Here is a 24,703-nt window from a genome sequence, read left to right as displayed (position 1 = left end):
GTTCGTAGAAACGGCGGACGGCCACGTACTGGTCGAACGGCGATCGCGACGCGTAGCTATCGAGCAGGCGCGGGTCGACGTACTTCGCCGGCGCCGGACGCGGGTCGACAATCTGCCCCGATGCAGGGAACTGCGTCTCCATCGCATCGCGGTGCGCGACCCAGAAAACGTCGTTTTGGACGAGTTCCTTCGTGGCACGCGAGCAGGCCGCGAATGCGAACACATTGGCGAGGTGTTTTTTGGTATAGCGGTAGGAATTATCATCAAATTTATCGCACACCTCGGAGCACACCTCGGAGCCCCAGGGCATCCCAAAGCAGCTCAGCACCTTCGTTACAACGTCCGCGCCTCCGAGAGCTGTCGCCCGTGCCTGTGCGCGCGACCCGCTCATTGCTCCTCCGCTTCGCTGTGGCGAATCGACTGTCCCCACCTCCGACTCCCGCGGTTCCTCCCGGGCCCCCTACGTTTAGAGACGCGTCAAGGCGAATCGACTGTTTTGAGCGAGGCCTTGAGCGGCGCCGCCCCGCCGCGGCCGCCGCCGACCGACCGCCGACCACTTCGCCAAGGCACTCGGCGCTGTGGCTGAGGTGAGGACCGTTCGGTGTTTCTCGAGGGCAGTTAGACAAAATCCCCCCTCCCGCGCGCGAGGACCGATCCTCAGAGCTTCGGGTTCGTCCAGGGCGAGTCCGGGTGGTGCTTGAAGTCCACGGGGCCCTTGAGCTCGCCGCGGTCCCAGGTCCCGGAGATGGAGTCGCCGCTCGGCAGCGTGAGCGTGCCCGAGCCGTGCTTGAGGCCGTCGGCGAACTCGCCGACGTAGAGCTTCCCGTCCGCCGCGCACGAGAACTTGCCCTCGCCGTGGCGCAGGTTGTTGCGCCAGGCGCCGACGTACTCGTCGCCCGACGCGTAGGCGAGCGTGCCCTGGCCGTGCGCCGCGTCGCGCTCCCAGCTCCCGCGGTAGCAGTCGCCGTTCGCGTACCGGAGCTCGCCCTCGCCGTCCTTCATGCCGTCCATCCACGAGCCGACGTACTCGTCGCCCGACGCGTAGGTCAGCGTCCCCTGGCCGTGGGCCTTGTCGCCGCGCCAGCAGCCGTCGTAGCGTTCCCCGTCGACGTACTGGAGGAAGCCGACGCCGTCCTTGGCGTCGTCGACGAAGTCGCCGACGTACTTGTTGCCGTTCGCGAAGGTGAAGATGCCCTTGCCGTGCATGCGGTTGTCGTGCCAGTCGCCGGAGTACTCGGAGCCGTCGCTGTAGACGTACTTGCCCGTGCCGTGCATGCGGCCCTGCTCCATCGCGCCGACGTACCTCTCGTGGACGTTGCCGCCGGCGCCCCGGAGCGTCCACTCGCCCTCGCCGTGCCACTTGTCGTCGACCCAGTCGCCCTCGTACTCGTCGCCGTTGTCGTGGTACGAGCAGAGGCCGCGGCCGTGCTTCTTGCCGTCGCGCCACTCGCCTATGAAGGTCGTATGAAAACTTCGCCGTCTCCGTAAGAAAAGTTCGCCGGCAGCTGACCTTCATAAGTGAATTTCGCCGTCTCCAGCTTCCCCCGCCCGTGGATCTTGCCGTTCGTCCAGGAGCCCGTGTAGACGTTGTCGTCGCTGTACTTGGCCGTGCCCTCGCCCTGGATCTTGTCGCGCTCCCAGTCGCCGCTGTAGGTGCCGCCGTCGGCGTACGTGTACGTGCCCCGGCCGTGGCGCTGGCCGTACTGCCACTCGCCCGCGTATCGTTCCCCGTTGCTGTAGACGATGGACCCGCGGCCGTGGAACTTCCCGTCGGACGAGATGGAGCCCTCGTACTGCATGGTGCTCGCGGACTCGCTCGGGTTCGCCGCGAGAGACATGGCGGCGCGGTAGTGGTTGCGGAGGCGCTGCGCGGCGGTCTGGGTTTGGCACTGGCGTGCTTCGCGCGGGGCGGCTGTGCGGGCGGCGTCGACGACAGCTCGCGGCGCGCGCGCCAACAGATCGAGCGCCTCTATTGCCTCAGCTCTGGCGATTTGTCTGCAATCGCCCGTCAAGCAGCCCATGCTGCCCTCTCGAGGCGGCAGCCCAGCGTCGTCGCCGCGTCGCGCACGTCGGCCGGCGCCGCAGCGCCGGCCGCGACCGAGAGCCGGACCGCGGAGACGCGCGCGCTCCCATGGCCAACGACGGCAAGAAGGCGGCGACGGTGCCCGTGTGGCTCGTGCTCGCCGTCGCCCTCGGCGGCGCCTGCCTCTTCCTCATGCCGACGTCGGCGCCCGGCCCGGCGCAGGCGGTGACGGTCTACGAGAAGCCGCCCGTGACCATGGAGAGCCCCAAGGCCCTCGAGAAGCTGCGGGCGAAGCTCGACGCGGAGAAGGCCGCGGAGAAGGACGCGGCGTCGCTCCCGAAGCCCGTCGTCAGCGATCGGAAGCGAAAGATCCTCGACCAGGAGAAGGCGCAGCAGGCGAAGATGGCCAAGGCCCTCGAGAAGAGCGCGCCCAAGGAGGACAAGCCGAAGCCGGCGCCGAAGCTGCCGCCCGTCAAGGTGAAGAAGCTCAAGCCGTCCGACGACCCGTGGGCGTCGGCGCTCAAGCCCATGTGGGGCCTCGAGCACAACCCGAGCGCGGACGTCGTCATGGCCCTGGGCTTCGGCTACTCGCAGAAGGAGTTCGCGCGCTTCGTGTCGACGCTCCGCGCGACGGACTACGCCGGCGACATCGTGCTCGCCGCGGGCCCGCCGGAGAAGTTCCAGCGGGGCGTCGAGGACTACCTGCGCGGCGAGGGCGTCCTCGCGTACCAGTTCACCTACGAGTGCGTCAAGAAGAAGCGTCGACGGCTGCTCATGACGCCCGCGGGCTGCACGCTGACGAACTGGTACGCCAAGGGCGACCAGCGCGGCCCGCGGCCGCTCGCGGTCAGCCGCTACGAGATGTACCGGACGTGGCTGAGCTTCTACGAGGACACGTCCTGGGGCATCATCTTCGACTTCCGGGACACCTTCTTCCAGCGGGACCCCTTCACCATCGTCGACAAGTCGCCGTCGGCGCCGAACCTGCACCTCTTCGCGGAGAACCGGCAGGTGAAGACCGTCGGCAACTGCATCTTCAACTCCGGCTGGCTCCGCTGCTGGGGCAAGGAGACGCCCAAGAAGTACTCGAACAACAGCGTCGTCTGCTCCGGGTCCACCATGGGCTCCGCGCCGGCGCTCCGCCAGTACACGGAGCGCATGGTCGCGGAGATGGACAAGATGAAGTGCCACGCGACGCCCGCGCGCACGGAGTCGGACCAGGGCTACCACAACTACCTCTACGACAGCGGCGAGCTCGCGCGGCTGCCGGGCGTCAAGGTGACGCACCACGAGCAGGGCCACGGCATCGTGAACACGATCGGCGCGATGAACGGCTTCCGCGTGCCCGCGCACATGAAGGGGCCCCTGGACACGCACTGGAAGATCAAGGACAAGGACGGCTACATCCTGGACTACGACGGCCAGAAGTCCGCCGTCGTCCACCAGTGGGACCGCTTCCACAAGGAGTGCGTCAACCACATCGACCGCCTCGCCAACGCCTACATGCGCGACAAGAAGGCGAAGCTCGCGTCCGCCTAGCGAGCGTTCCTCCCCGGCGCGCGCGCCGTTACGAGTCGCGCAACTTCGCTTCAGAAGGGCGTCTGCGGGCGGGACTCCTTCCAGCCCTTGACCGCGTCGAGCGCGGAGACCGCGTCGATCGCGGCCTGGATCTTCGGCGGCGTCGCGGCCTTGGCGCCCTCGACGTTGTCGAAGAACTCCGTCAGGAAGACCATGAAGACGACGTCCGCGCGGCTCGGCTTGCAGCCGACGAGCCAGGGGCCCTTCGCGTCGCCGAGGCTCTTCTCGACTTTGGCGAGCTCCCCGGGGAGCGTCTCCCCAAAGTACTTGGCCTTGGCCTCGTCGCCGTCGCCCTTGACCTTCTGGTACGTGGCCTTGATGTCGACGACGTGCTCGCAGAGGCAGTCGATCTTGAAGGCCTCGATGGCGCTCGCGCCCGCGAAGCCGTACTTGGAGGCGACGTAGCGCGCTATGGCCTTGGACTGGCCGACCTTCACGCCGTCCACCTCGAGGATGGGCACCTTGCCGATGCCCGCGTCGAGCTCGCCGGCCTCCTTGGCCGCGTCGAACCTGCGGCGCGGGTGGCGTTCCGGCGAGGCGCCCCGAGCTCCGGGACTCGCTGCCCCTGCCCAAGGCGGTTCGAGGCGTTCCGGCGAGCATGCCCCAAACGCACAGTTCCAGCCACGGCACGACGGACGCGCTGCCCCCGCGGAGAGATGGGACGCGGCCGACGCGCTCCGGGCGCTTGATCGTGCTAAAGTCGCCGGGCACGCCGAAGGAAAAGGAGAAGCGCTTGTCCTCGTAGGGCACCTTGGCCATGGCGAGCATGTAGCGGATGTCCTCGGCGACGCCGCGCCTACCAAAGATGACGACGTTTCGTCGTGTTTCCCGGTCGAAATCTCACGAAACTCGTCACGGCCGCGGGACGCCGCGCCGCGCGCGTCGAAGTAGTGGAGCTTGATGTCCGACTTCATGAATCCGAAGAACGACATGGCGGAGGTGGCGGCGACGACGGCGGTGGTCGGATTCTAGAATCGGCGGGAAGGCCGACGGCCAGGTGGCTGGATAGCTGCCCCGAAATGCAGCGCAAACTTTTTTATCGGGCGGGCGGCGCGCCGGCGCGCCGCCGCTGGACGTAGCCGACGGCGGCGCCCCAGTCGCCGCGGCAGGCGACCTTGTAGAGGAGGTCGAAGCGGGCGTCGGAGGCCGGGAGGGGCTTGTCGAGGGTGACGACGCGGGCCCCCGGCCGGAGCCGCGCCGCGTGGTCCGCGATGCGCCGCATCTGCGCGGCCTCGAAGCACGTGCTCGTCGCGACGACGACGTCGGCGCCGACCCAGGCGCTCGCGTCGGGCTCGTCCGTGAAGCTGCCGTGGCGCAGGTCCACGGCCGGCGCCGCCGCGCCGAGCACCGGCCCCAGGCGCGCGAGCGTGCGCCGCGCGGTCTCCGCGTAGCCGTCGAGGAGCTCGACGCCGACGACGCGGCCGAGGCGCACGAGCGCCGCCGCCGTCACGAGGAGCCGCCCGGCGCCGCAGCCGAGGTCCGCGAAGGTCTCGCCGCGCCGCAGCTCGCAGGCGCCGAGGAGCCGCGCGAGCGACGCCGCGCGCAACTCCCCGTAGACGAAGTTCGCGTACTTCGGCCGCCGGTCCGCCGGCATGGCGAAGAGCTTGCCGCGCCGCGCCGGCCGCGCCGTGCGGCCCCGCGCGTCCGCCTCCAGCGCCGCGCCGGCCGCGGCGGCGGCCTCGCAGGCGTCGAGCGCGGCGAGGGCGCCGGCGACGGCCCCGGCGGACCAGAGAGCATGGGCCTCGACGCGGTCGCGCCAGGCCCGGCAGGCCTGCGCGGCGCGGAGGACGCCCGGCGTGCCCAGGTAGGCGGCGACGTGCTGCCAAGTGGCGTCGAGGGCCTCGGCGCCGGGGGCTGCCGTCGCCATCGTCGCGCGCGGGCGGCAAGTAAAAGGCTCGTGTGGCCTCAATATCTCTCTCAGCGACGGATACCCCGGCCAATCCGCAGAGCCCGGCTCAAAATCTCGCGCCCACACAGACGCTCTCCGTGTTATCGTCAAACTTCACGCGCGCCACGCGCGCCCCCGAGCGACCCCGAGCCCCTCTGACGCCCGGGCTTGCCTCGCCCGCCGTCCCCGACCGCCTCGAAACCCGTCGCACGGTTTTTCGGCCCCGGCGACGAAAAAGCCAGCTTCTTCAAGGAGCCCGCTTCGGCCGCCGAAGCCCCGCTTCGGACCGAAGCGAGGAGCACGATGACGGACCCCTTTGACCGCGAAGTGATCGCCGCGCTCATGGAGTTGCCGCAGAGCCCCCCGGCGTCGCCGGCCAAGGCGTTGAAGGCGGGCAAGCTCGGCCAAGCGTCCCCGCGCCGGACGCCCGGCTCGTCTCGCGCGCACGACTCGCCCTTCTCGTCGATGGCCGCGCGCGTGCACCGGGCCAACCCGTCGGCGTGCGCCTCCAGCGTCCCACCATTTTCGCCCCGCGCGCGCGCGAAACGGCCCGCGCGCGCCCAAGGGGACTTTCCGCCGCGTATCCGACGCGCCCGCGCCTCAGGCCCCGCTCGCCCTTCTTCGACGGCGCCTTCTCGCCCCTGACGGGCTTCCACGAGGGCGACGCGAGCCGCCTCGGCAGCCTGAGCGCCCTGCGCCGCGCGGACCGCATCGACGCCGAGGCGGGCCGCGGCGCGCCGCTGCTGCCGCGCATGCCCGGCGTCGGCGACGCGGACGAGGGCGGCCCGCCGCGCAAGGGCGCGTCGGCGGCGCCGCGCACGCCCGAGCGGCGGCCGTCGCCGCGGCCCGGCGACGGCGCCGCGGCGTCGCGCGTCGCGCCCGACAGCGGCATCGACGCGCTCGGCCGCCGGTCGCCCGACGTCGCGCGGGGCTACGCCGAGTCCTGCGGCAGCGCCGACTCGAGCCCCGGCGAGCCCGCGCCGCGGCGCTGGATCTCCGTCAAGATCACGCCGAGCTCCGTCGAGCTCCGCCGCGCCATCGCGCGCGTGAACCGCGCGATGGGCGGCGGCCGCGGCGGCGGGCCCGACAGCGACGGCGACGGCGACGCGCCGCCCCGGGGCCTCGCGCGCGGCGGCCGCGCGGCGGCGCCGCGCTGCGGCACGCCCGAGCGGCGGCCCCTCGACGACTCGAAGCTCCTGAGCCTCCAGGACGCCGCGGCGGTCCACGACTACCCGGCGTCGCCGCCGCTCGGCACGGACGACGTCGGCATCTCGCTCCTCGGCCGCCTCGGGTCCCCGCGGCGCCTCCTGAGCGCGAGCTCGCCCCTCGCGCTCCTCGACTCGCCGCGGGGCGCCCAGGACGACCTCCTGCTCCTCCTCGACCACCCGGGCTCGGAGCCCGCGCCGACGAACGTCCAGTTCAAGGTCACGAGCCGCCGGCGCCCGCCCTTCTCCGACGGGTCCGCGGCGCCGCGGCGCCCGCCGGCGGCCGCCCGCAAGCCCCCGGCGCCAAAGTCCCGGAGCAAGCCCAAGAAGGACGGCGCCGCGCCGCGGAGCCGCAAGCCGACGAAGCGGTCCAAGGCCGACGAGCCGGCGGCGTCCGCGCCGCCCGCGGACGACGACCGGTCGTCCGCGTCGTCGCTCTCCGGCGAGCCGCCGGCGAAGCGGAGCCGCACGAGCAAGACGTCCCAGGGCCTGCGCGGCGCGGCCGCGCCGCCCGCGCGCGGCGGCCGCCGCGGCGGCGCGGCGACGCCGACGACGGAGGTCGACGACGACGACGGCGGCGACCGGCCGACGGCGGCCAAGGCGTCGGCGACGAAGCGCTTCAAGCCCTGCAACTGCCGCAACTCGCGGTGCCTCAAGCTCTACTGCGACTGCTTCGCCGCGGGCCGCTTCTGCGAGGAGTCGTGCAAGTGCGTCGACTGCCACAACGACCAGGCGCACGCGCGCGACCGCGACGACGCGATCAAGGCGACGCTCGAGAAGAACCCCAAGGCCTTCCGCGCCAAGGTCAACGCCAAGGCGAAGACGCACCAGAACGGCTGCCACTGCAAGAAGTCCAAGTGCCTCAAGAAGTACTGCGAGTGCTTCGAGGCGGGCATCACGTGCGGCGCCAAGTGCAAGTGCGCGGACTGCGAGAACTACCCGGGCTCGCTCCAGCTCGCGGCGCGCCGCGACAAGCTCCGGTCCGCCGCGACGCGCTCCGCGAGCCGCCTGCCATCGGCCGCGGGCGCCGCGGCCAAGCCCAAGGCCGGCGGGCCCCGGCCCAAGAGCCCGGGCGCGATGACGACGCGCGGCTCGTCCGCGGCGTCGAGCGGCTCCTGCGCGACGCTCCCCAGCGGCGACGAGGCCGACGGCCCCGACGACTCGACGGCGTCCGCCGCCTTCCTCGACCTCCTCCGCTCCGCGGCGACGGAGGCGTCCAAGGACGACGACGCCGCCGCGCTCCCGGCGCTCAAGCGGCCGCGCGCCGACGACGACGCGGCCCTCGAGTCGCCCCGCGACAAGGTCGTCCTCGTGACGCCCGTCGACGGCGCGCCGAACCCGCAGCAGCTCTTCGTCGAGGCCGCCTAGAACGGCGGCCGGATCCGAGCCGCCCGCGCGAGCCGCCCGCGCGCCCTCCACAAGTCCCGAGGGCCCCCTAAGGCTACGACGCGTCTCCTTGGTTTTTGTGGTTGGGTTTTTGTCTTCGGTGGGGGGTAGGCGGTGGCGGGTCGGCGGCGGGGGCTGTGGGCGGGCCTCCGGAGTCCGGGGGACTTTGCTTCTCGACCCCCGGCCATTTATCTGGCCAGGGGGCTTACATCGGGCTGGCTCGCTCCGACAGCGAGACCTTCGCCCATCTCGCTCATTAAGGTGATACGCTGCGCCGCGCCGCCGCCGCCCTCCGATCGATGTCAGCCCAGCGCACACCCGAGTAGTCGCCGACGACGCCGCGCCGACGAGCAGCGACGAAATTTGCGCCGCGCGACGAGCCGCGACGCCGGCCCAGCTCGGCCGCGCGCTCCTCCGGGAGGCGCGCCGGGAGCCCGGGACGCCGTCGCGGGGCGGCGCGCACGCATCACACGTCCGCGGCTCGTCTCCGCGGCGCCGCTGGCGGCTCGACGGTCAAGCGGGGCGGCCCCCTCCCCCGCCGCCGCGCGCTCTCGCCGTTCGCGCCCGCTCCGCGCCGCCGTCGCGCGGCGCGCTCACCCGCTCCCCCCCCCCGCCGCAGACTCACTCGCGCTTGCCACGATGGATACCGCTCCCATCAAGCTCGCGAAGATCAACCGCGTGTTGGGCCGCACGGGCAACACGGGTAACGTGACCCAGGTGCGCGTCGAGTTCATCGACGACCCGAACCGCTCCATCATCCGCAACGTCAAGGGCCCCGTGCGCGAGGGCGACATCCTCTGCCTGCTCGAGTGGGAGCGCGAGGCCCGGCGACTCCGGTAAGCGTCCCGCCGCGGACGCGCCCCACCTTACCCGACGACCGACGCGGCGCCCCCGGCGCCGCGGCGGGAGTCTCCGCTTCGTTCCCCGCGAGGAGCGCCGCGTGGCGACGCGACGCTCGAATGTAAAACATCCCATTCACATCACCCTTCTGGTGTCGTTGGGTCGTGAAGGAGCCCCGCCGCGGGGTTGCCTTCCGTGACGAGCTCCGAGCTCCGTGCTCGCGATCGCTTCGTGTTTCGGTCGCCCGGCGCGTCGGGGACGCGCGGGGCCGGCGGCGGGCGGGAGCTTCGAGGGAGGGGCTCGCTGCTCCGCGACACGCTGGCCCCGGGAAAAAATGCGAGCGGAGGGAATATGTATGAAAATCGAACATCTTTTCATTGAAGTTCCAAACGGCCGTCCGCCGGGAACTTGTCCCACGATGGCCTCCTACCCGGCAATTGCCTCGTGCATTGCCCAAAGCAAACGCAACCACACCGCCATTCCACCGCAAGGTTCGACACTCGGACCACCCCGCAAGCTCGCCTCGCACGAGCACCCCACCCACCACCACCACAACACCACCACCACCGCACGCACCAGACCATGACCCGCCTCCAGCAGATCCTCTTCGCCGCGCTGCTCTGCGCCACCGCCGCGCGCCCGACCGAGCGCCGCCGCCTCGGCGCGGACCTCGACCTCGTCAAGCTCGCCAAGGCCGCGGGCGACGGCGAGCTCGGCTCCCGGGTCCTCTTCAAGGTCGACGGCGAGCACGCGCTCGCCAAGTCCGGCGACCGCGAGGCGCTGGCCAAGCGCGTCGCCGCGGACCTCGACTGCGACGAGCACGAGCCCGTGCGCGTCTTCCGCCCCGCGGGCAAGCACGAGGCGAAGCACGTCGCCGCCGGCCTCCACGACTGGTACGCGGTGCGCTGCAGCCGCGCGCCGGAAAAGGCCGCGGCCGCGAAGAAGACCTTCGACGCGCTGACCAAGTTCCTCGACGAGGCGGACCACGACGGCGTCGTCGTCGTCGAGCCCGAGCTCGAGCACGCCCTCTCCTGGACGCCCGACGACCCCCTCCTCGGCACGCAGCCGCATTACGACGCGATTCGCATGCCCGAGGCCTGGGACGTCGTCCGGGGCGACGCGTCCATCGTCGTCCAGGTCCTCGACACGGGCATCGACATGGCCCACCCGGACCTCCAGCTGAACATCTGGCGCAACGAGGGCGAGATCTGCGGCAACGGCGTCGACGACGACGGCAACGGCTACGTCGACGACTGCCACGGCTACAACCACGCCGACGACGAGGGCGCGAACCTCCTCGGCGACCACTGGCACGGCACGCACTGCGGCGGCACCATCGCCGCCGACAGCAACAACGGCGTCGGCGTCGCGGGCGTCGCCGGCGGCGACGGCGCCGCGGACTCGGGCGTCAAGCTCATGATCTCCGTGGGCTTCGGCAACAACGGCAACATCGGCGGCTTCGCCGAGGCGCTGACCTACGGCGCGGACATGGGCGCCCAGATTAGCTCCAACTCCTGGGGCTACACGGCGCCGGGCTTCTGGAGCCAGGCCGAGCTCGACGCCATCGACTACTACAACGCGCAAAACGGCATCGTCGTCTTCGCCGCGGGCAACAGCAACTCGGCCGAGGACTACTATCCCGGCTTCTACGAGGGCGCCGTCGCCGTCGCCGCCGTCGACGACTCCGGCGTCCGCGCGTCGTTCTCCAACTACGGCGACTGGATCGAGATCTCCGCGCCGGGCGTGAGCGTCTACTCGACGTACACGCACGGCATGGACTACGGCTACGCGAGCGGCACGTCCATGGCCTGCCCCCACGTCGCCGGCGTCCTGGCGCTCGGCTGGTCCATCGACGCGGCCATCCCCCGCGACGCCTTGCTCTCCTGCGCGTACGACACGTCGATCGACATCGCGGACTCGAACACGGGCTACCCGGGCCAGCTCGGCTCCGGCATGATCGACGCCAAGGCCTTCGTCGACTGCGCGGCGGACCTCGCCAACACGAAGCCGCCGACGGCCACGCGCGCGCCGACGGCCGCGCCGACGGCCGCGCCGTCGCCCGCGCCGACGGCCACCGCTCGGCCGACGGCCGGCTGCGGGCCCTGCGACGGCGTCCTCGAGCTCGCCCTCGTCACGGACTCGTACCCCGCGGAGACGTCCTGGAGCCTGGCGCTCGACGCGTCCGCGCCGGACAACTGCGAAGACGCGTCCGCGACGTCGGGCGGCTACGCGGACGCGAACTTCGACTACGGGGCCGTCGTCATCGCGACGCAGATCTGCCCGGGCCAGGCCTACACCTTCGAGCTCGCCGACTCCTTCGGGGACGGCATCTGCTGCGGCTACGGCGCGGGGTCGTTCTCGCTGAGCCTCGACGGCGTCGTCCTCGCGTCCGGCGGCGACTTCGGCGCGTCCTTCTCCCTCGACTTCGTCGCGCCCGAGGCGGACGACGACGACGACGACGACGACGACGACGACGACGCGGCCGCGCCGTCGGCCGCGCCGACGTCCGCGCCGGCCCCGGCGCCGACGGCCGCGCCGTCGTCGCCGCCCACGTCCCACCCGTCCCCGGAGCCGACGACGGCCGCGCCGTCGTCCCTGCCGACGCCCGCGCCGTCGTCCCTGCCCGCGCCGTCGCCGACGGCCGCGCCCGCGCCGTCGCCGACGGCGCTACCCGTCGCGGCGCCCACGGCGGACGACCCCTACGCGCCGACGACCCGGCCCGCGCCCGCGCCCACGCCGCGGCCAACGGTGCCCGCGCCGTCGCAAGCGCCGACGACCCGGCCCGCGCCCGCGCCCACGCCGCGGCCGACGGTGCCCGCGCCGTCGCTAGCGCCCGTGCCCGCGCCGTCGAACGCGCCGACGCCGCGCCCGACGCCCCGCCCCACGCCCCGGCCGACGCCCCGCCCTACGCCGGAGCCGACGCCCCAGCCGACGCCCCAGCCGACGCCCCAGCCGACGCCCCAGCCCACGCCCCGGCCGACGCCCGCGCCGTCGCCCGAGCCCACGCCCGCGCCGTCCAAGGAGCCGACGCGCGCGCCGCACCCCGCGCCGACGGCCAAGCCCACGGCGCTGCCCACGACGCCGAAGCCGTCCCTCGCGCCCGTCGCCGCGCCCACGGCCGACGAGGGCACGTGCGTCGACGACGCGTCGTGGCGCCACTACTCGCGCGGCCGCGAGCGCGACAACCGCGACTGCGCGTGGCTCGACGGCCGCGACTCGAAGAGCCGCTGCGACCGCTACAAGGACGGGGCCGGCGTCCGCGCGCGCGACGCGTGCTGCGCCTGCGACCAGTACTACGCGCCCGCGCCGACGCCCGCGCCGACGCCGCTCGGCTTCTGCGCCGACGACGACGACTGGCGCTTGGCGAAGAAGGGCAAGACGAAGAAGAACAGGGGCTGTGAATGGATCGCGAACAAGGGCGCGTCGAAGAGCCGCTGCAAGTCCAAGGACATCGACGGCGTCCGCGCGTCCGCAGCGTGCGGCTGCGTGTGCTCCGAGTTCAACTGATGTGGGCGGGGTGTTCTGTCTTCCCCCCCTGTTTCTTGTGATAAGAACGATGATGATCCCCTTTTTGTTTTGGGGGGTGCTCCCCTGAGAGTTTGGGGGGTGCTCTCCTGAGAGGCCACGTCCCTCACCTCTCTTGCCGAGGCTTTGCCTCGTGTCACGGTGGTGCCCCCGCTCGCGACGGCGCGAGCATGAGCCGCGCTGGTATACTGCCTACACTCGCCAGCGCGCTATCGAATGTTTCCGCTCGGCGAAGTGGTGTGAGGGCCCTGACGTGAACACGAGCTAGCCCGCCTCGACGCGGCTGTTCCGGTGTGTTTCGACGATTTCCACTCAAAGAGCCCCGGCGAGAGGGGGGTTGGCAGCATGGGGGGGTCGTCGGTGCTCGACAGCGGCGACGAACTGTAGGTGCGAAATCGCAGCAGCCCGAGGGCACCCCACGGACACTCCAAACCCAAAGTCTCGTACCGGGGCTCCTCGATCCGGCTGCGCGCGGCTGGGACGCCCTTTTGGCGATTTTGCCACTACGCGCGGTTCTGGGCGGCGTGCGCCGCGCGCGGCGGTGGCCGTCGCTCGCCGCGCTGGCCGGCCCGAGCCGACCGCACGGACCCTACGGGCGGCCCGAGGCGCCGTGGGCGAGCAACAACCGCGCCAGCGCGGCTGGGCACGCCGTGGCGGCGCCTCGGTGCCCTCGGGGCCGGAAGCGCGCGCGGGTAGGTCCTCACAGTCGGGGTTCGGCCCCAGACGCCGCGCTGACGGTACGCGGGGCCGGCCGGCGATGCTAGGGCCGGGATTGGGGGGTAGTTGGGTCCGCGGAGCACGATGGCGCCGCGCGGTCGTCCTTTTAGCGCACGCCTAGAGGCCCTCCACCTGCTTTCCAGCCGTCTACGGCTGATATCGTCCCCGCAGCGTCGCGGATGACTCCAACTACCCCCCAGGCGCCCAGCCCCAGCCCCGGGCGAAAAACGCCCCAGAGAGAGTACGTACGTTCACGCCGATCCTCGACTGCGAGTCCATGTTGAAGGTATGTTGCAGTACTCAACGGGCCTTTGGGGCGTCCTCAGCGCCGCGCGGGCGTGCGTGCGCGGCCCTACAGGCCCCCGCGCCGGTCCCGCCCGCGGCGCATAGACCCGGCGGAGTCGCACACCCGTTGAGACCGCTCAAAACGACGCCATCGTCGCGCCGCACGCTCATGAGCTGGGGCCTCCATGAGCTGCTATCCGAGCACACGAAATCGGGGCATTTCAGAAACGCTGCTCCTGGCTCGTTTGGGCCTTGCGCGCGGTCTTATTGACGGTGTAAGACGTTCCGCGTGCTTGGTTCGATGCGTGCGGGCCAAAAACGTGACTGTGCGAGCGGCCGAAGTTCGGCACCGACAGCATTTCCGACGCACTTCACCGCGGGCATCTGGAGCGGTAGACCATCGAGCCGCCGGTCGTATCCCTCCGGTCGGTCATGCAGTCGGTCTGGAAGCGTCGCACGACCTCGGAAAGCGTGTTGGAGTCGTGGATCGCGGACCACAGATTCGATGTCTTTTCAAACGATCACTGCTGCTATGGTTCTCGTCACCAACGTCCACGGCGTCGAGTCCGAGGACGCCATCTTCGTCGTACGGGATCCACTAGGTCTCCAGCGGCGAATCTCCAGCGAATTCGACATTTTCGACCCGTTCGCGAATCGGGTGCGCGCACGCGTACTGCCCCCTCTTGGGCGGACCACCCACCTCGTAATTCGCACTTCTAGCGGGCGCGCCTCGGCCGAGAGTCGACGATAGTACCTCGGAGTCCCGTGGGACGACGAAACGCCGCTCAGGCTCGGATTATTGCAGCAGCTTGGACGCGTCTCGGCGCGGGCGCGGGTACTCACGAGCCTTAAAATCGCGAGTTCGTCCCTAGAACGACGCCGATTTGTACAGCGGTTGTTTGTATCGTTTCCCAGCGCGGGGGACTTCCTCTGAGCTGATTTCGCACTTCAGGACCGCGGCCAGCGCCGAGGGGCGCCCCCGGCCGATGCTGCCAACAGTGCACCGATCAAAACTCAGATTCTGATAGCCTGGATTTAAAAGTCAACATTTTTGTTGAACTTCAGCACTTTTGTTGAAGTTAAATCTTGCGATTTCGCGACCCGAACCAGCGACCGCGCGCAAAAAGCCATCGCAAACGTGCAATTAACGCGCGAATATCATCAAACTTGCTTTGATACGACCATAACCCAATTTTGGCCGTGATTTCAGCCCGCGGACCGCCGCGACACCGCGCCCGCGCGCGCGGTCGACGTACAGCCTCTATGGACGACTAATGACTCTGGCTCCGCCGGCCGGAATTCGATGATTGATCTTTATTAATTAATTTCCTATGGGTGCACCTAGATGTACGTTGATCGGGGCACTGGCTGCCAACCCCCCCATCCCGGCGAGGAGCCCTGTTCCAGGCAGTCTCCTGAGCACGGGAGTCCTTGTGGGCATGCAGCGTCATAATCACGCGGTCGCCCTCGCCCGCCTCGGGGATGATGCCGGTTCTCGCCCGTCGCATACGCTCGACGAGAGCCACCACTAACATCGGAGAAAAAAACCGCGAGAACTGAGCCCGGAACCGCCGAGAACCGCCCGACCTCGCCCCGAAGAACCCTCGGCACGTTCGAGGGCCCGAAACTCCCGCGGGCGCCTCTTCCCGGTCCCCCCCGCGCCGCCCCGGGCGCGCGGGGGGCTCGGTCACGGGCTGCTCGAGGAACGGGCCGCTCCGGGCGCGCGAGGACCGGGCCGAACTTCCTCGACCGAAATCGGCCCGACTTGAAGCCTGAGAAAGAACACCGGGCGCTCGATGCCCCGGTCCCCCCGGGCGCCCCCGGAATCGACTCGCCCGAACCGGACGACCCGAATCACCCCCCAACCTTCACAGGTCGAGCTCTACCTCGACGCCCACAAGCCGGGGCTTCCCGGCATCAAAGCAACCGACCCGCTCCGCGGGTCTTCAGCAAGAGCCCGCTTCCACGCGGTGCTGTGATACCGGGAGGTTCCCAAAAGCAACAACAACCAGATGCGCGCCGTCGCGTACGCGCTCGTCGCGGCCGTCGCGGCCGCGCGCCTCGGCGCGCCGCCGCGGCGGCGCCTCGAGGACTCGCTCGACATGGAGAAGCTCTCCGAGGACGCCGCCGTCGGCGCGCTCGGGTCGCACGTGCTCTTCAAGCTCGACGGCGACGACGCGCTCGTGAAGCGCGGCGACGCCGCGGCGGTCACGGCCAAGGTCGTCGACGCGCTCGGCTGCGACGGCGAGGCCACGCGCGTCTTCCGCCACGCGGGCAAGCACGAGGCGGCCCACGCCGCCTTCGGCCTCGACCTCTGGTACGAGGTCGCGTGCGAGGCCGAGGGCCCCGTCGAGGGCGACCCGTCCGAGCAATGCGAGGACTCGCCGTCGTGGTACCAGGGCACGAAGAAGTCGAAGACCTGCGCCTGGGTCGCCGAGAAACCCGCGAGCCGCTGCAAGGACACCGTCCAGTCCAAGGACGGCGTCGCGGCCGGCGTCGCCTGCCCCGTGGCGTGCGACGCCTGCCCGGCGGACGGCGACGACTCCGCCGCCGACGAGTCGCGGTCCCAGCCGGTGGACGGGCCGGTGAACAAGTGCGCGGACTCGCCGTCGTGGTACCAGGGCACGAAGAACTCGAAGACCTGCGCCTGGGTCGGCAAGTCGCCCGCGAAGCGCTGCAAGGACACCGTCAAGTCCAGCGACGGCGTCACGGCCAGCGTCGCCTGCCCCGAGGCCTGCGACGCCTGCCCGGCGGACGTCGGCGACGCGCCGAAGCCCGCGCCGAAGCCCACGCCGAAGCCCACGCCGGCGCCGGCGGACGAGCCGTCGTGCGCGGACTCGCCGTCGTGGTACCAGGGCACGAAGAAGTCGAAGACCTGCGCCTGGGTCGCCGAGAAACCCGCGAGCCGCTGCAAGGACACCATCAAGTCCAGCGACGGCGTCACGGCCAGCGATGCCTGCCCCGAGGCCTGCGACGCCTGCCCGGCGGACGTCGGCGACGCGCCGAAGCCCACGCCGAAGCCCACGCCGAAGCCCGCGCCGAAGCCCACGCCGAAGCCCACGCCGGCGCCGGAGGACGAGCCGTCGTGCGCGGACTCGCCGTCGTGGTACCAGGGCACGAAGAAGTCGAAGACCTGCGCCTGGGTCGCCGAGAAACCCAAGAGCCGCTGCAAGGACACCATCAAGTCCAGGGACGGCGTCACGGCCAGCGTCGCCTGCCCCGAGGCCTGCGACGCCTGCCCGGCGGACGTCGGCGACGCGGCGCCGTGCGAGGACTCGCCGACGTGGTACCAGGGCAAGAAGACGACCCGCACCTGCGCGTGGGTGGCCAAGAAGCCCGAGAAGTACTGCGCCTTCGAGTCCCGCGCCAAGGTCCCCGCGAGCGCCGCGTGCCCGGTCGCGTGCGACAGCTGCCCGGGCCGGCCCGGCCGCCGCCTCGCGGCGGCGCGCCAGTACAAGGCCGTGGCGGACTCGCAGAGCGTCTACGACGCCCTCCGCCGCTTCCTCGACAGCGACGCGCACGACGGCGTCGTCATCGTAGAGCCCGAGCTCGACTACGCGACGTCCTTCACGCCCGACGACCCGGGCCTCAACACGCAGTCGCACTACGACGCCATCAACCTCCGCGAAGCCTGGGACCTCACGACGGGCGACCCCAACGTCGTCGTCCAGGTCCTCGACACGGGCATCGAGCTCGACCACCCGGACCTCCAGCTGAACATCTGGACGAACCCGGGCGAGATCTGCGGCAACGGCGTCGACGACGACTTCAACGGCTACGTCGACGACTGCCACGGCTACAACCACGCCGACGACACGGGCACGGACCTCATCGGCGACCACTGGCACGGCACGCACTGCGGCGGCACCATCGCCGCCGACAGCAACAACGGCGTCGGCGTCGCGGGCGTCGCCGGCGGCGACGGCTCCGCCAACTCGGGCGCCAAGCTCATGGTCTCCGTCGGCTTCGGCAAGACGCGCAACGGCGGCTTCGCCGAGGCGCTCCTCTACGGCGCGGACAACGGCGCGCAGATCTCGTCCAACTCCTGGGGCTACACGAACCCGGGCGCCTACTCGCAGTCCGTGCTCAACGCCATCGACTACTACAACGCGAAGAGCGGCATCGTCGTCTTCGCCGCGGGCAACAGCAACTCGGAGAGCGCGTACTACCCGGGCTACTACGAGGGCGCCGTGGCCGTCGCGGCCGTCAAGAACTCGGGCGTCCGCGCGGACTTCTCCAACTACGGCGACTGGATCGAGATCGCCGCGCCGGGCGTCAGCGTCTACTCGACTCTGACGGGGTCGACCTACGGCTACGCGTCGGGCACGTCCATGGCCGCGCCGCACGTCGCGGGCATGCTCGCGCTCGGCATGGCCGTCGACATCACGTTCCCGCGCGACGGCCTGCTGTCCTGCGCGTACGACACGGCGATGCCGATCGACGACCTCAACCCCGACTACGAGGAGAAGCTCGGTGAGAAGCGGTGTGTTGAGATTTTTTTGGGGGGTGGAGAAACTTGTTTATCGTCACTCTTCGTAGGCATCGGCATGACCGACGCGGACAAGTTCGTCCAGTGCGTCATGAACGGCGGGGCGGCCGAGCCCCCGACGCCTCGCCCGACGCGGAATCCGACGCCTCGTCCTACGCGTCAGCCGACGCCCGCGCCGACGCGCAATCCCACGCCGGCTCCCACCAATCGGCCCACGGATCGCCCTACGCGGAACCCGACGCCCAAGCCTACGCCGCGCCCGACGGCCAAGCCCTCCGAGGCGCCGACGCCCAAGCCCTCCGAGGCGCCGACGCCCGCGCCGTCGCCCGCGCCGTCGCCCGCGCCGACGGAGCGTCCTACCCAGCGTCCTACACCGCGGCCCACGCCGCGGCCGACGCCCAAGCCGTCGGCCGCGCCGACGGCCAAGCCGTCGGCCGCGCCCACGCCCGCGCCCACGTCCAAGCCCAGCGCTTCGCCGACGCCCGCGCCGTCGAACGCGCCGACGCCCAAGCCCTCGGCCAAGCCTTCCGAGGCGCCGACGGCCAAGCCTTCCGAGGCGCCGACGGCCAAGCCCACGGCCAAGCCGACGGAGATGCCCACGGAGAAGCCGACGGCCGCGCCTACGGAGAAGCCGACGGCCAAGCCGTCGGCCGCGCCTACGGAGAAGCCCTCCGAGGCGCCCACGCCGCGGCCTTCGGCCGCGCCCACCACGCCTTCGCCGACCGAGGAGCCGTCGGCCGTGCCGACGCCCGCGCCCTCCGGCGTCTGCGAGGACTGGACGACGTGGTACGAGGGCACCAGGAAGGCCCGCACCTGCGCGTGGGTGGCCGAGAAGCCCAACAGCCGCTGCGATCGCGAGTCCAAGGCCGGGGTGTCGGCCCGCGACGCGTGCCCGCAGACATGCGACGACGCCTGCGCGCCGACGGCGTCGCCGACGGCGTCGCCCACGGAGAAGCCAACCGCTGGGCCGACCGAGGAGCCGTCGGCCAAGCCGTCCGCGGCCCCGACGGCCGCCCCCACGGGCGCGCCCACGGAGGCGCCGTCCCCGGCGCCGTCCGCGGCCCCGACGGCCGCCCCCACGGGCGCGCCGTCGGCCGCGCCCACGGGCGCGCCCTCGGGCGCGCCGTCGCCCGCGCCGACTTCGTCGTCCACGGAGACGCCTTCGGCCGCGCCGACGGCGCTCGTCACGGACCCGCCGTCGGCCGCGCCGTCGGCCGCGGCCACCGACGCGCCCACGGGCGCGGACACGTCCGCCCCCACGGGCTCGCCGTCGGCCGCGGCGACGGGCTCGCCCTCGGCGAACCCGACGGCGGCGCCGACGGCCGTCGCGACGGACCCGCCGCGCGACGACCCGCCGCGCGACGATCCTCCGCGCGACGATCCGCCGCGCGACGATCCTCCGCGCGACGCGCTGCCGACCCCGGCGCCCAGCTCGTACTGGGAGTCGGATGACGACGACGACTCCTTCGGCGCGTCGTACAGCTACGACTTCGACGACGACTGGCTCGTCCCGACGGCCGCACCCGTCGCCAAGCTCACGCCCGCGCCGTCGGCCGCGCCGACGGGCATCGCGACGAGCACGCCGTCGGCGCGCCCCACGGCCATCGTCGTCACCGACGCGCCGTCGGCCGCGCCGTCGGCCGCGGCCACCGACGCGCCGACGGCCGCGGCCACCGACGCGCCGACGGGCACGGCCACCGACGCGCCGAGTGGCAAGCCGTCGGCCCGCCCTAGCTTCGACTTCGGCGACGACGACCACTTCGGCATGGGCTCGTACTCCTTCAGCTACGTCTGGGAGGACGACGACGACACGTGGGGCAAGCCCACGGCCAAGCCCATGGCCAAGCCGACGCTCGCGCCGACGTCCTCGCCGATGCCCGCGCCGACGTCCTCGCCGACGCCCGCGCCGACGTCCAAGCCCTCCTCGCGCCCGTCCGCCAAGCCTTCGCCCGCGCCGTCGCCCGCGCCGACGCCCGCGCCGTCGGCGCTCGACTTCGGCGACGACGACCACTTCGGCATGGGCTCGTACTCCTTCAGCTACGTCTGGGAGGACGACGACGACACGTGGGGCAAGCCCACGGCCAAGCCCGTGGCCAAGCCGACGCTCGCGCCGACGTCCTCGCCGATGCCCGCGCCGACGTCCTCGCCGACGCCCGCGCCCACGCCCGAGCCGTCGGCCAAGCCCTCCTCGCGCCCGTCCGACAAGCCGACGCTCGCGCCGACGATCGACTGGTCGTCGACGGACGACGCGTTCTCCTTCTCCTACTCGTACGTCTACGGCGGCGGCGACGACGACTGGACGGGCACCACCTGCGCCTGCTCCGCGTTCTACAACGGCGCCGACGCCGAGGACGAGTTCCTCTGCGTCAAGAAGTCCAACGGCGTGTGCCGCCCGCCCAACGGCGGCGACGGCCTCTGCCCGGGCGACCACGACATGTGCTCCAACAAGCGCAAGGGCTGAAGCCCCGGCAAGCCACCGGCGCCTCCGCCCTCCCCCGCCCCCCCCTGCCTGTTCACGATAAGAAAGCTACTTGTCCCCACGCCTCGAGTCCTGAGCCGCGCCGGCGGACGAAGCTCGCGCGGCCGCGCGCGAAGCGGGGAATGGCTTTGACACCGGCTGTGCGGCACGCACCTGGCTGAGGCAGCGCTGTAGATGGGCGAGACAAGCGGGACAAAGGGAGCGTACGTCGAGATTGCAGTCGAAGAAAGCGCAAGAAGAGACGACCACCTCGTAACTCCGCACGGTAGGCATCGGCTGTGGGGCGTGAACCTGGCTGACAGAGGCCCTTCTCGACGCGGGCCGTGAAATCTTGGAGCGTGATGATCGGAAGGGCGCCGCAGGCCAGCGCGAAACGCAGACCATACGCCAACGCAATAGCTAGAGCCATCTCCGCGGCGCGGAAGCGATGCACCATCTCGAACACGGTGCCGCCCGCAGACCACGCGTCCGCGCAGCGGCCGGTCGCGTCGTTGATCGCGACCATCGCGAGGATACCGTCGTCAACTATGCTAAACTGCTTCGACTGGCTCAGGCGACGCAGCACTGCATCCGACACCTCAACGGCGAAGCTGTGGACGTCGCGCCCTTGCGAACGAGCCTTCTTGAACACCTCTAGCACGTCGTAGACGCATCGCTGCGTTGTATCCCGGCAAGGGCAATAGGGTCGGCGCACACCCATGGCTGCGAGACGGCGCCGGATGCGATGCTCCGAAGGTGTCACCGAAGCAAGTTACCAGAAGCACTCCGATGTTGCAGGGCTCCTTCGGCCCGTCGCAACGCACAAGCCGGGCGCCACGGGTCCAGGTCCTCGCCGACGACGACGCCGCCGACGCCGCCAGCGACGCCGATACGCGCGATCCGCTGCTCGGGGCCGCCGCGACGGACGAGGACGCCGTCGCGGTCGCCCGCGCCGTCGACGCCCGCGCGCGCACGACTCGAATTGTCACGAACACCACGGAAGCAACAACGTAGAGTCGACGGAGACCCGTCGCGCGTGGCGCGAGGCCGACGTCGTCGTCGGCGGACGACGTCGTCGGCGCGCTGCGTCACGGCCGGCTCTGGCGAGCGCGAGCTCGCATTTTGCCACAAAACCGGAATAGAGAGCAGCCACAGCCACTCGCGTCGTCGTCCGGGAGCCAGCCGTCGTCGTCGTCCTCGACGCGGCTCCGCCAGCGCGTCGTCGTCCTCGACGCGGCTCCGGAGCGACTCGACGCCGTCGCGCTCGCGGCGGCTCAGCGGGTCCGGCCCGCCGCGCCGCGAGCTCCCCGGCGCCGGCGCAGCACGCCCACACCACCACCCGCTAGCTGCACAGACCGCCGCGCCGCCCACCGCGCCGCGCGCGGCGCGGAGCGCGTCGTGCTCCCAAGCCCGCGGCCACGCCGACGCCCGCGTCCCGCCGACCGCAGACCGCCGTTGCGACGCACCCGACCATGTTCGACGCCCTGGAGCCCGCCAACAACAACGGCAAGAGCAAGAATGCCAAGAAGAACGCGAAGAAGAAGTCCTTCGGCGGCGGCCAGGGCGAGTCGAAGAGCGGCGGCGACGACGGCCTCGACTCGCTCGACGCGAACCTCGTCGAGGCGCCGCGGCTTCTCGAGCTGCCGCTCGAGTTCGCGCGGTCGACGAACTTCAAGGTCGAGACCTGCGAGGACGACGCGCCCGTCGACGGCGGCGCGGCCTTTGATCGCCGGGGTGTTTCGACGACGACGCTTCCGACGCGCGCCCCGTTCGCGGCGAGAGTCGGTGCTCGCCGGCTCGAGTACCGGCGCTGGCGCGGCTCGAGAGTACCGGCGCTGGCGCGGCTCGAGAGTGAGGCCGTCAAAATCCGACGCGCGCCCCGCTCGCGGCGAGAGTCCGCCCCCGGTGCTCTCGTCGGCGAGAGTGCCGGCGCTGCCGCGGCTCGAGAGTAATGGCGCTGGCGCGGCTCGAGAGCGAGGCCGTCAAAATCCGACGCGCGCCCCGTTCGCCCGCCATACTCCACTTTACCCCTAGGTGACGGCCCCGACGTCGACGCGTCGGCGCTCTCCTTCGGCACGCTCCTCGCGGCGTTCGCGTCCGTCCTGAGCAGGGCAGCAAAAGGGTGATTCACGTCGCTTCAACGTGATTGTTCCGCGCGCGCGCGTTTCGGAAACAGCACCGACGCTTCGAGAGCGCTCCGAGAGATGATCGCTCGTCCAAGAATCAGCCGAAACGAGTGGAAAACGGCCGAGAGAGGAGCCTTTGAAGTTGGGAATTTTTCACCCTTTCGCTGCCCAGGTCCTGAGCCTCCACGCGCGCCAGGAGACCGTCGTGCTCGGCGTCGACGGCATCGCCGTCGCCGTCGTCTGCGCGCCCGGCGACGACCTGCTGGCGCGCCTCGACGGCACGCGCGAGGCGCTCACGGTCGCGCGCGCGTCCGTCTTCGAGTCCGTCGACGCCATCGTCAAGGCGACGAAGACCGTCGTCGACAAGTCGTTCCACCCGCTCTACCAGGCGGGCCTCGCGTCCGCGGGCGCGCCGCCGGAGAAGCGGCGCGGCAAGGCGGCGGCGCCCCTGGACCTCGAGCTCGGCCTCCAGGCCGTCGACGGCAAACCGTGCCTGCTTCTGACGTTCCGCGCGGACCTGTTCTCGCGCGACACGGCGCGGCGGCTCCTCGCGCAGACGCGGCGCATGCTCTGCGCCTTCGCGGCGCGCGACGCGTCCAAGCTCGCGAAGACGCGCGTCGGCGACGTCGCGCTCGACTCGGAGGCGGAGCGGCGCGCGACGCTGCTGGCCGCGAACGAGACGAAGCGGCCCTGGCCGGAGAAGAGCTGCATCCACGACCTGCTCTTCGCGGCGGCGCGCAAGCACCCGACGGCCGCGGCGCTCAAGTACGACCTCGCGCTCGCGAAGACGACGTACCGCGCGCTCGGGTCCGCGATCGCCGTCCTCGCGGCGCGGCTCGCGGCGCTCGGCTGCCTGGGGCCGGACGCGCCCGTCGCGCTCCTGCTGGAGCGGGACCCGTCGCTCGTCGTCGGCGTCTACGGCGCGCTCGCCGCGGGCGGCTGCTACGTGCCCCTCGAGCCCGACTACCCGCTCGAGCGCATCAAGACCGTCGTCGAGGACGCGGGCTGCTCCGTCGTCGTGACCCAGCAGCGCCTCGTCGACGGCCCGCTCAAGGCGCTCCTCGGCGAGGGGTCCGTGGAGCTGCCCGCCGTCGTGCAGGCCGTCGTGCCCCTCAAGTTCGGCGCCGACGACGCGGGCGGCCTCGACGTCTTCGGCGGCGGCGACCGCGACGACTGCGGCGCCGGCGCGCGCGCGCCGACGACGACGCCGGGCCACCTCGTCTACATCTTCTACACGTCGGGGACGACGGGCAAGCCCAAGGGCGTCGCCGTCGAGCACCGGGGCCTCGTGCGGCGCATCGCGTGGTTCGACCGCCTCTACCCCCTGAAGGCGGGCAGGGACGCGATGCTCCTGAAGACGACGTACACCTTCGGCATCTCCGAGTGGGAGCTGTTCTGGGCGCCGACGACGGGCGCGACGACCGTCGTCGCGAACAACGAGGGCCACCGCTTCGCGTCCTACGTCGCCGACATCATGCTCGCGGGCGACGTCACGGCGTGCTGCTTCGTGCCGTCGGCGCTCGCCGCGCTGTGCGAGACGCTCATCGGCGACCACCCGGGCGTCAAGGCCAAGGTCCGCGTGGCCATCTCCTGCGGCGAGGCGCTGCCCGCGGCGACGGCGAAGCTCTTCTTCCAGGCCTTCGACGGGGGCGCGAAGCTCAACAACGTCTACGGCCCGACGGAGGCGGACATGACGTACTACGAGATGGACAGGGCCACGGCGCTGGCCATGGCGCGGCCGCCGCCCATCGGCCGGCCCATGGACAACGTCACGGCCTACCTCCTCGACGAGCGGCTGCGCCCCGTCCCGGCGGGCGCGCCGGGCCACCTCCACTTCGGCGCGCCCCACGCGTGCCGCGGCTACGTGAACCTGCCCGACGCGAACGCCAAGGCCTGGGTCAAGAACCCCTTCAAGGGGTCGCCCTACGTCTCGTCGAAGACGCCCGTCGGCGACAAGCTCTACGCGACGGGCGACCTCGCGCGCTGGCTGCCCTCGGGCGACCTCGCCTTCTGCGGCCGCGTCGCCGTGGGCCAGATCAAGCTCCGCGGGTCCCGCGCGGCGTCGAGCGACCGTTTCTTTTTTTCCGATTCGCCCGCCTCGGCTCGATCTGGGGGGTCCGACGTCGCGAAGTCCCAGCGCGAAGGCGGGGGTTCGGCCGAGGGGGGGCGCCTCGGCTCGTTCG

At 71.5% G+C, this 24,703-nt stretch overlaps 5 protein-coding genes across 5 annotated transcripts in view; 3 read left to right on the top strand and 2 right to left on the bottom strand.

Moving 5' to 3' along the window:
• Positions 1 to 657: 657 nt before the first annotated feature.
• Positions 658 to 1,995, bottom strand: AURANDRAFT_52027 (hypothetical protein; the record flags this gene model as incomplete). Its single annotated transcript, XM_009034096.1, has 2 exons — positions 658 to 1,451; positions 1,511 to 1,995. The coding sequence occupies 2 exons, from the start codon at positions 1,836 to 1,838 to the stop codon at positions 658 to 660; spliced, it is 1,122 nt and encodes a 373-aa protein (XP_009032344.1).
• Positions 1,996 to 3,612: 1,617 nt separating this feature from the next.
• On the bottom strand, positions 3,613 to 4,405 carry AURANDRAFT_18713 (hypothetical protein; the record flags this gene model as incomplete). The annotated part of the gene is made up of 2 exons (XM_009034095.1): positions 3,613 to 4,062; positions 4,265 to 4,405. Coding segments are annotated over 2 exons (591 nt in total), but the record flags the coding sequence as incomplete, so codon positions are not given.
• A 4,314-nt stretch (positions 4,406 to 8,719) lies between these two features.
• AURANDRAFT_19173 (hypothetical protein) lies at positions 8,720 to 8,920 on the top strand (the record flags this gene model as incomplete). The annotated part of the gene is made up of 1 exon (XM_009034419.1): positions 8,720 to 8,920. The coding sequence occupies one exon, from the start codon at positions 8,720 to 8,722 to the stop codon at positions 8,918 to 8,920; it is 201 nt and encodes a 66-aa protein (XP_009032667.1).
• A 582-nt stretch (positions 8,921 to 9,502) lies between these two features.
• Positions 9,503 to 20,474, top strand: AURANDRAFT_70552 (hypothetical protein; the record flags this gene model as incomplete). Its single annotated transcript, XM_009034420.1, has 6 exons — positions 9,503 to 12,406; positions 13,371 to 13,448; positions 15,322 to 15,917; positions 16,632 to 17,166; positions 17,479 to 17,920; positions 17,987 to 20,474. 4 exons carry the CDS (start codon positions 15,460 to 15,462, stop codon positions 20,395 to 20,397), a joined length of 3,846 nt encoding a protein of 1,281 aa, XP_009032668.1.
• Positions 20,475 to 23,349: 2,875 nt separating this feature from the next.
• AURANDRAFT_10430 (hypothetical protein) overlaps positions 23,350 to 24,703 on the top strand; it is a gene marked incomplete at both ends in the record, with an annotated part of 2,476 nt that continues 1,122 nt past the window's right edge. Inside the window, 2 exons of the mRNA XM_009033908.1 lie at positions 23,350 to 23,556; positions 23,620 to 24,569. Of these exons, the coding sequence (XP_009032156.1) occupies positions 23,350 to 23,556; positions 23,620 to 24,569 (1,157 nt within the window). The remainder of the gene's footprint in view (positions 23,557 to 23,619; positions 24,570 to 24,703) is intronic.

Source organism: Aureococcus anophagefferens, assembly GCF_000186865.1.
Source record: "Aureococcus anophagefferens unplaced genomic scaffold AURANscaffold_1, whole genome shotgun sequence".
NCBI lineage: Eukaryota > Pelagophyceae > Pelagomonadales > Pelagomonadaceae > Aureococcus > Aureococcus anophagefferens.
The sequence above is the reverse complement of the archived record's forward strand: the minus strand, read 5'-3'. Positions and strand labels throughout refer to the sequence as shown.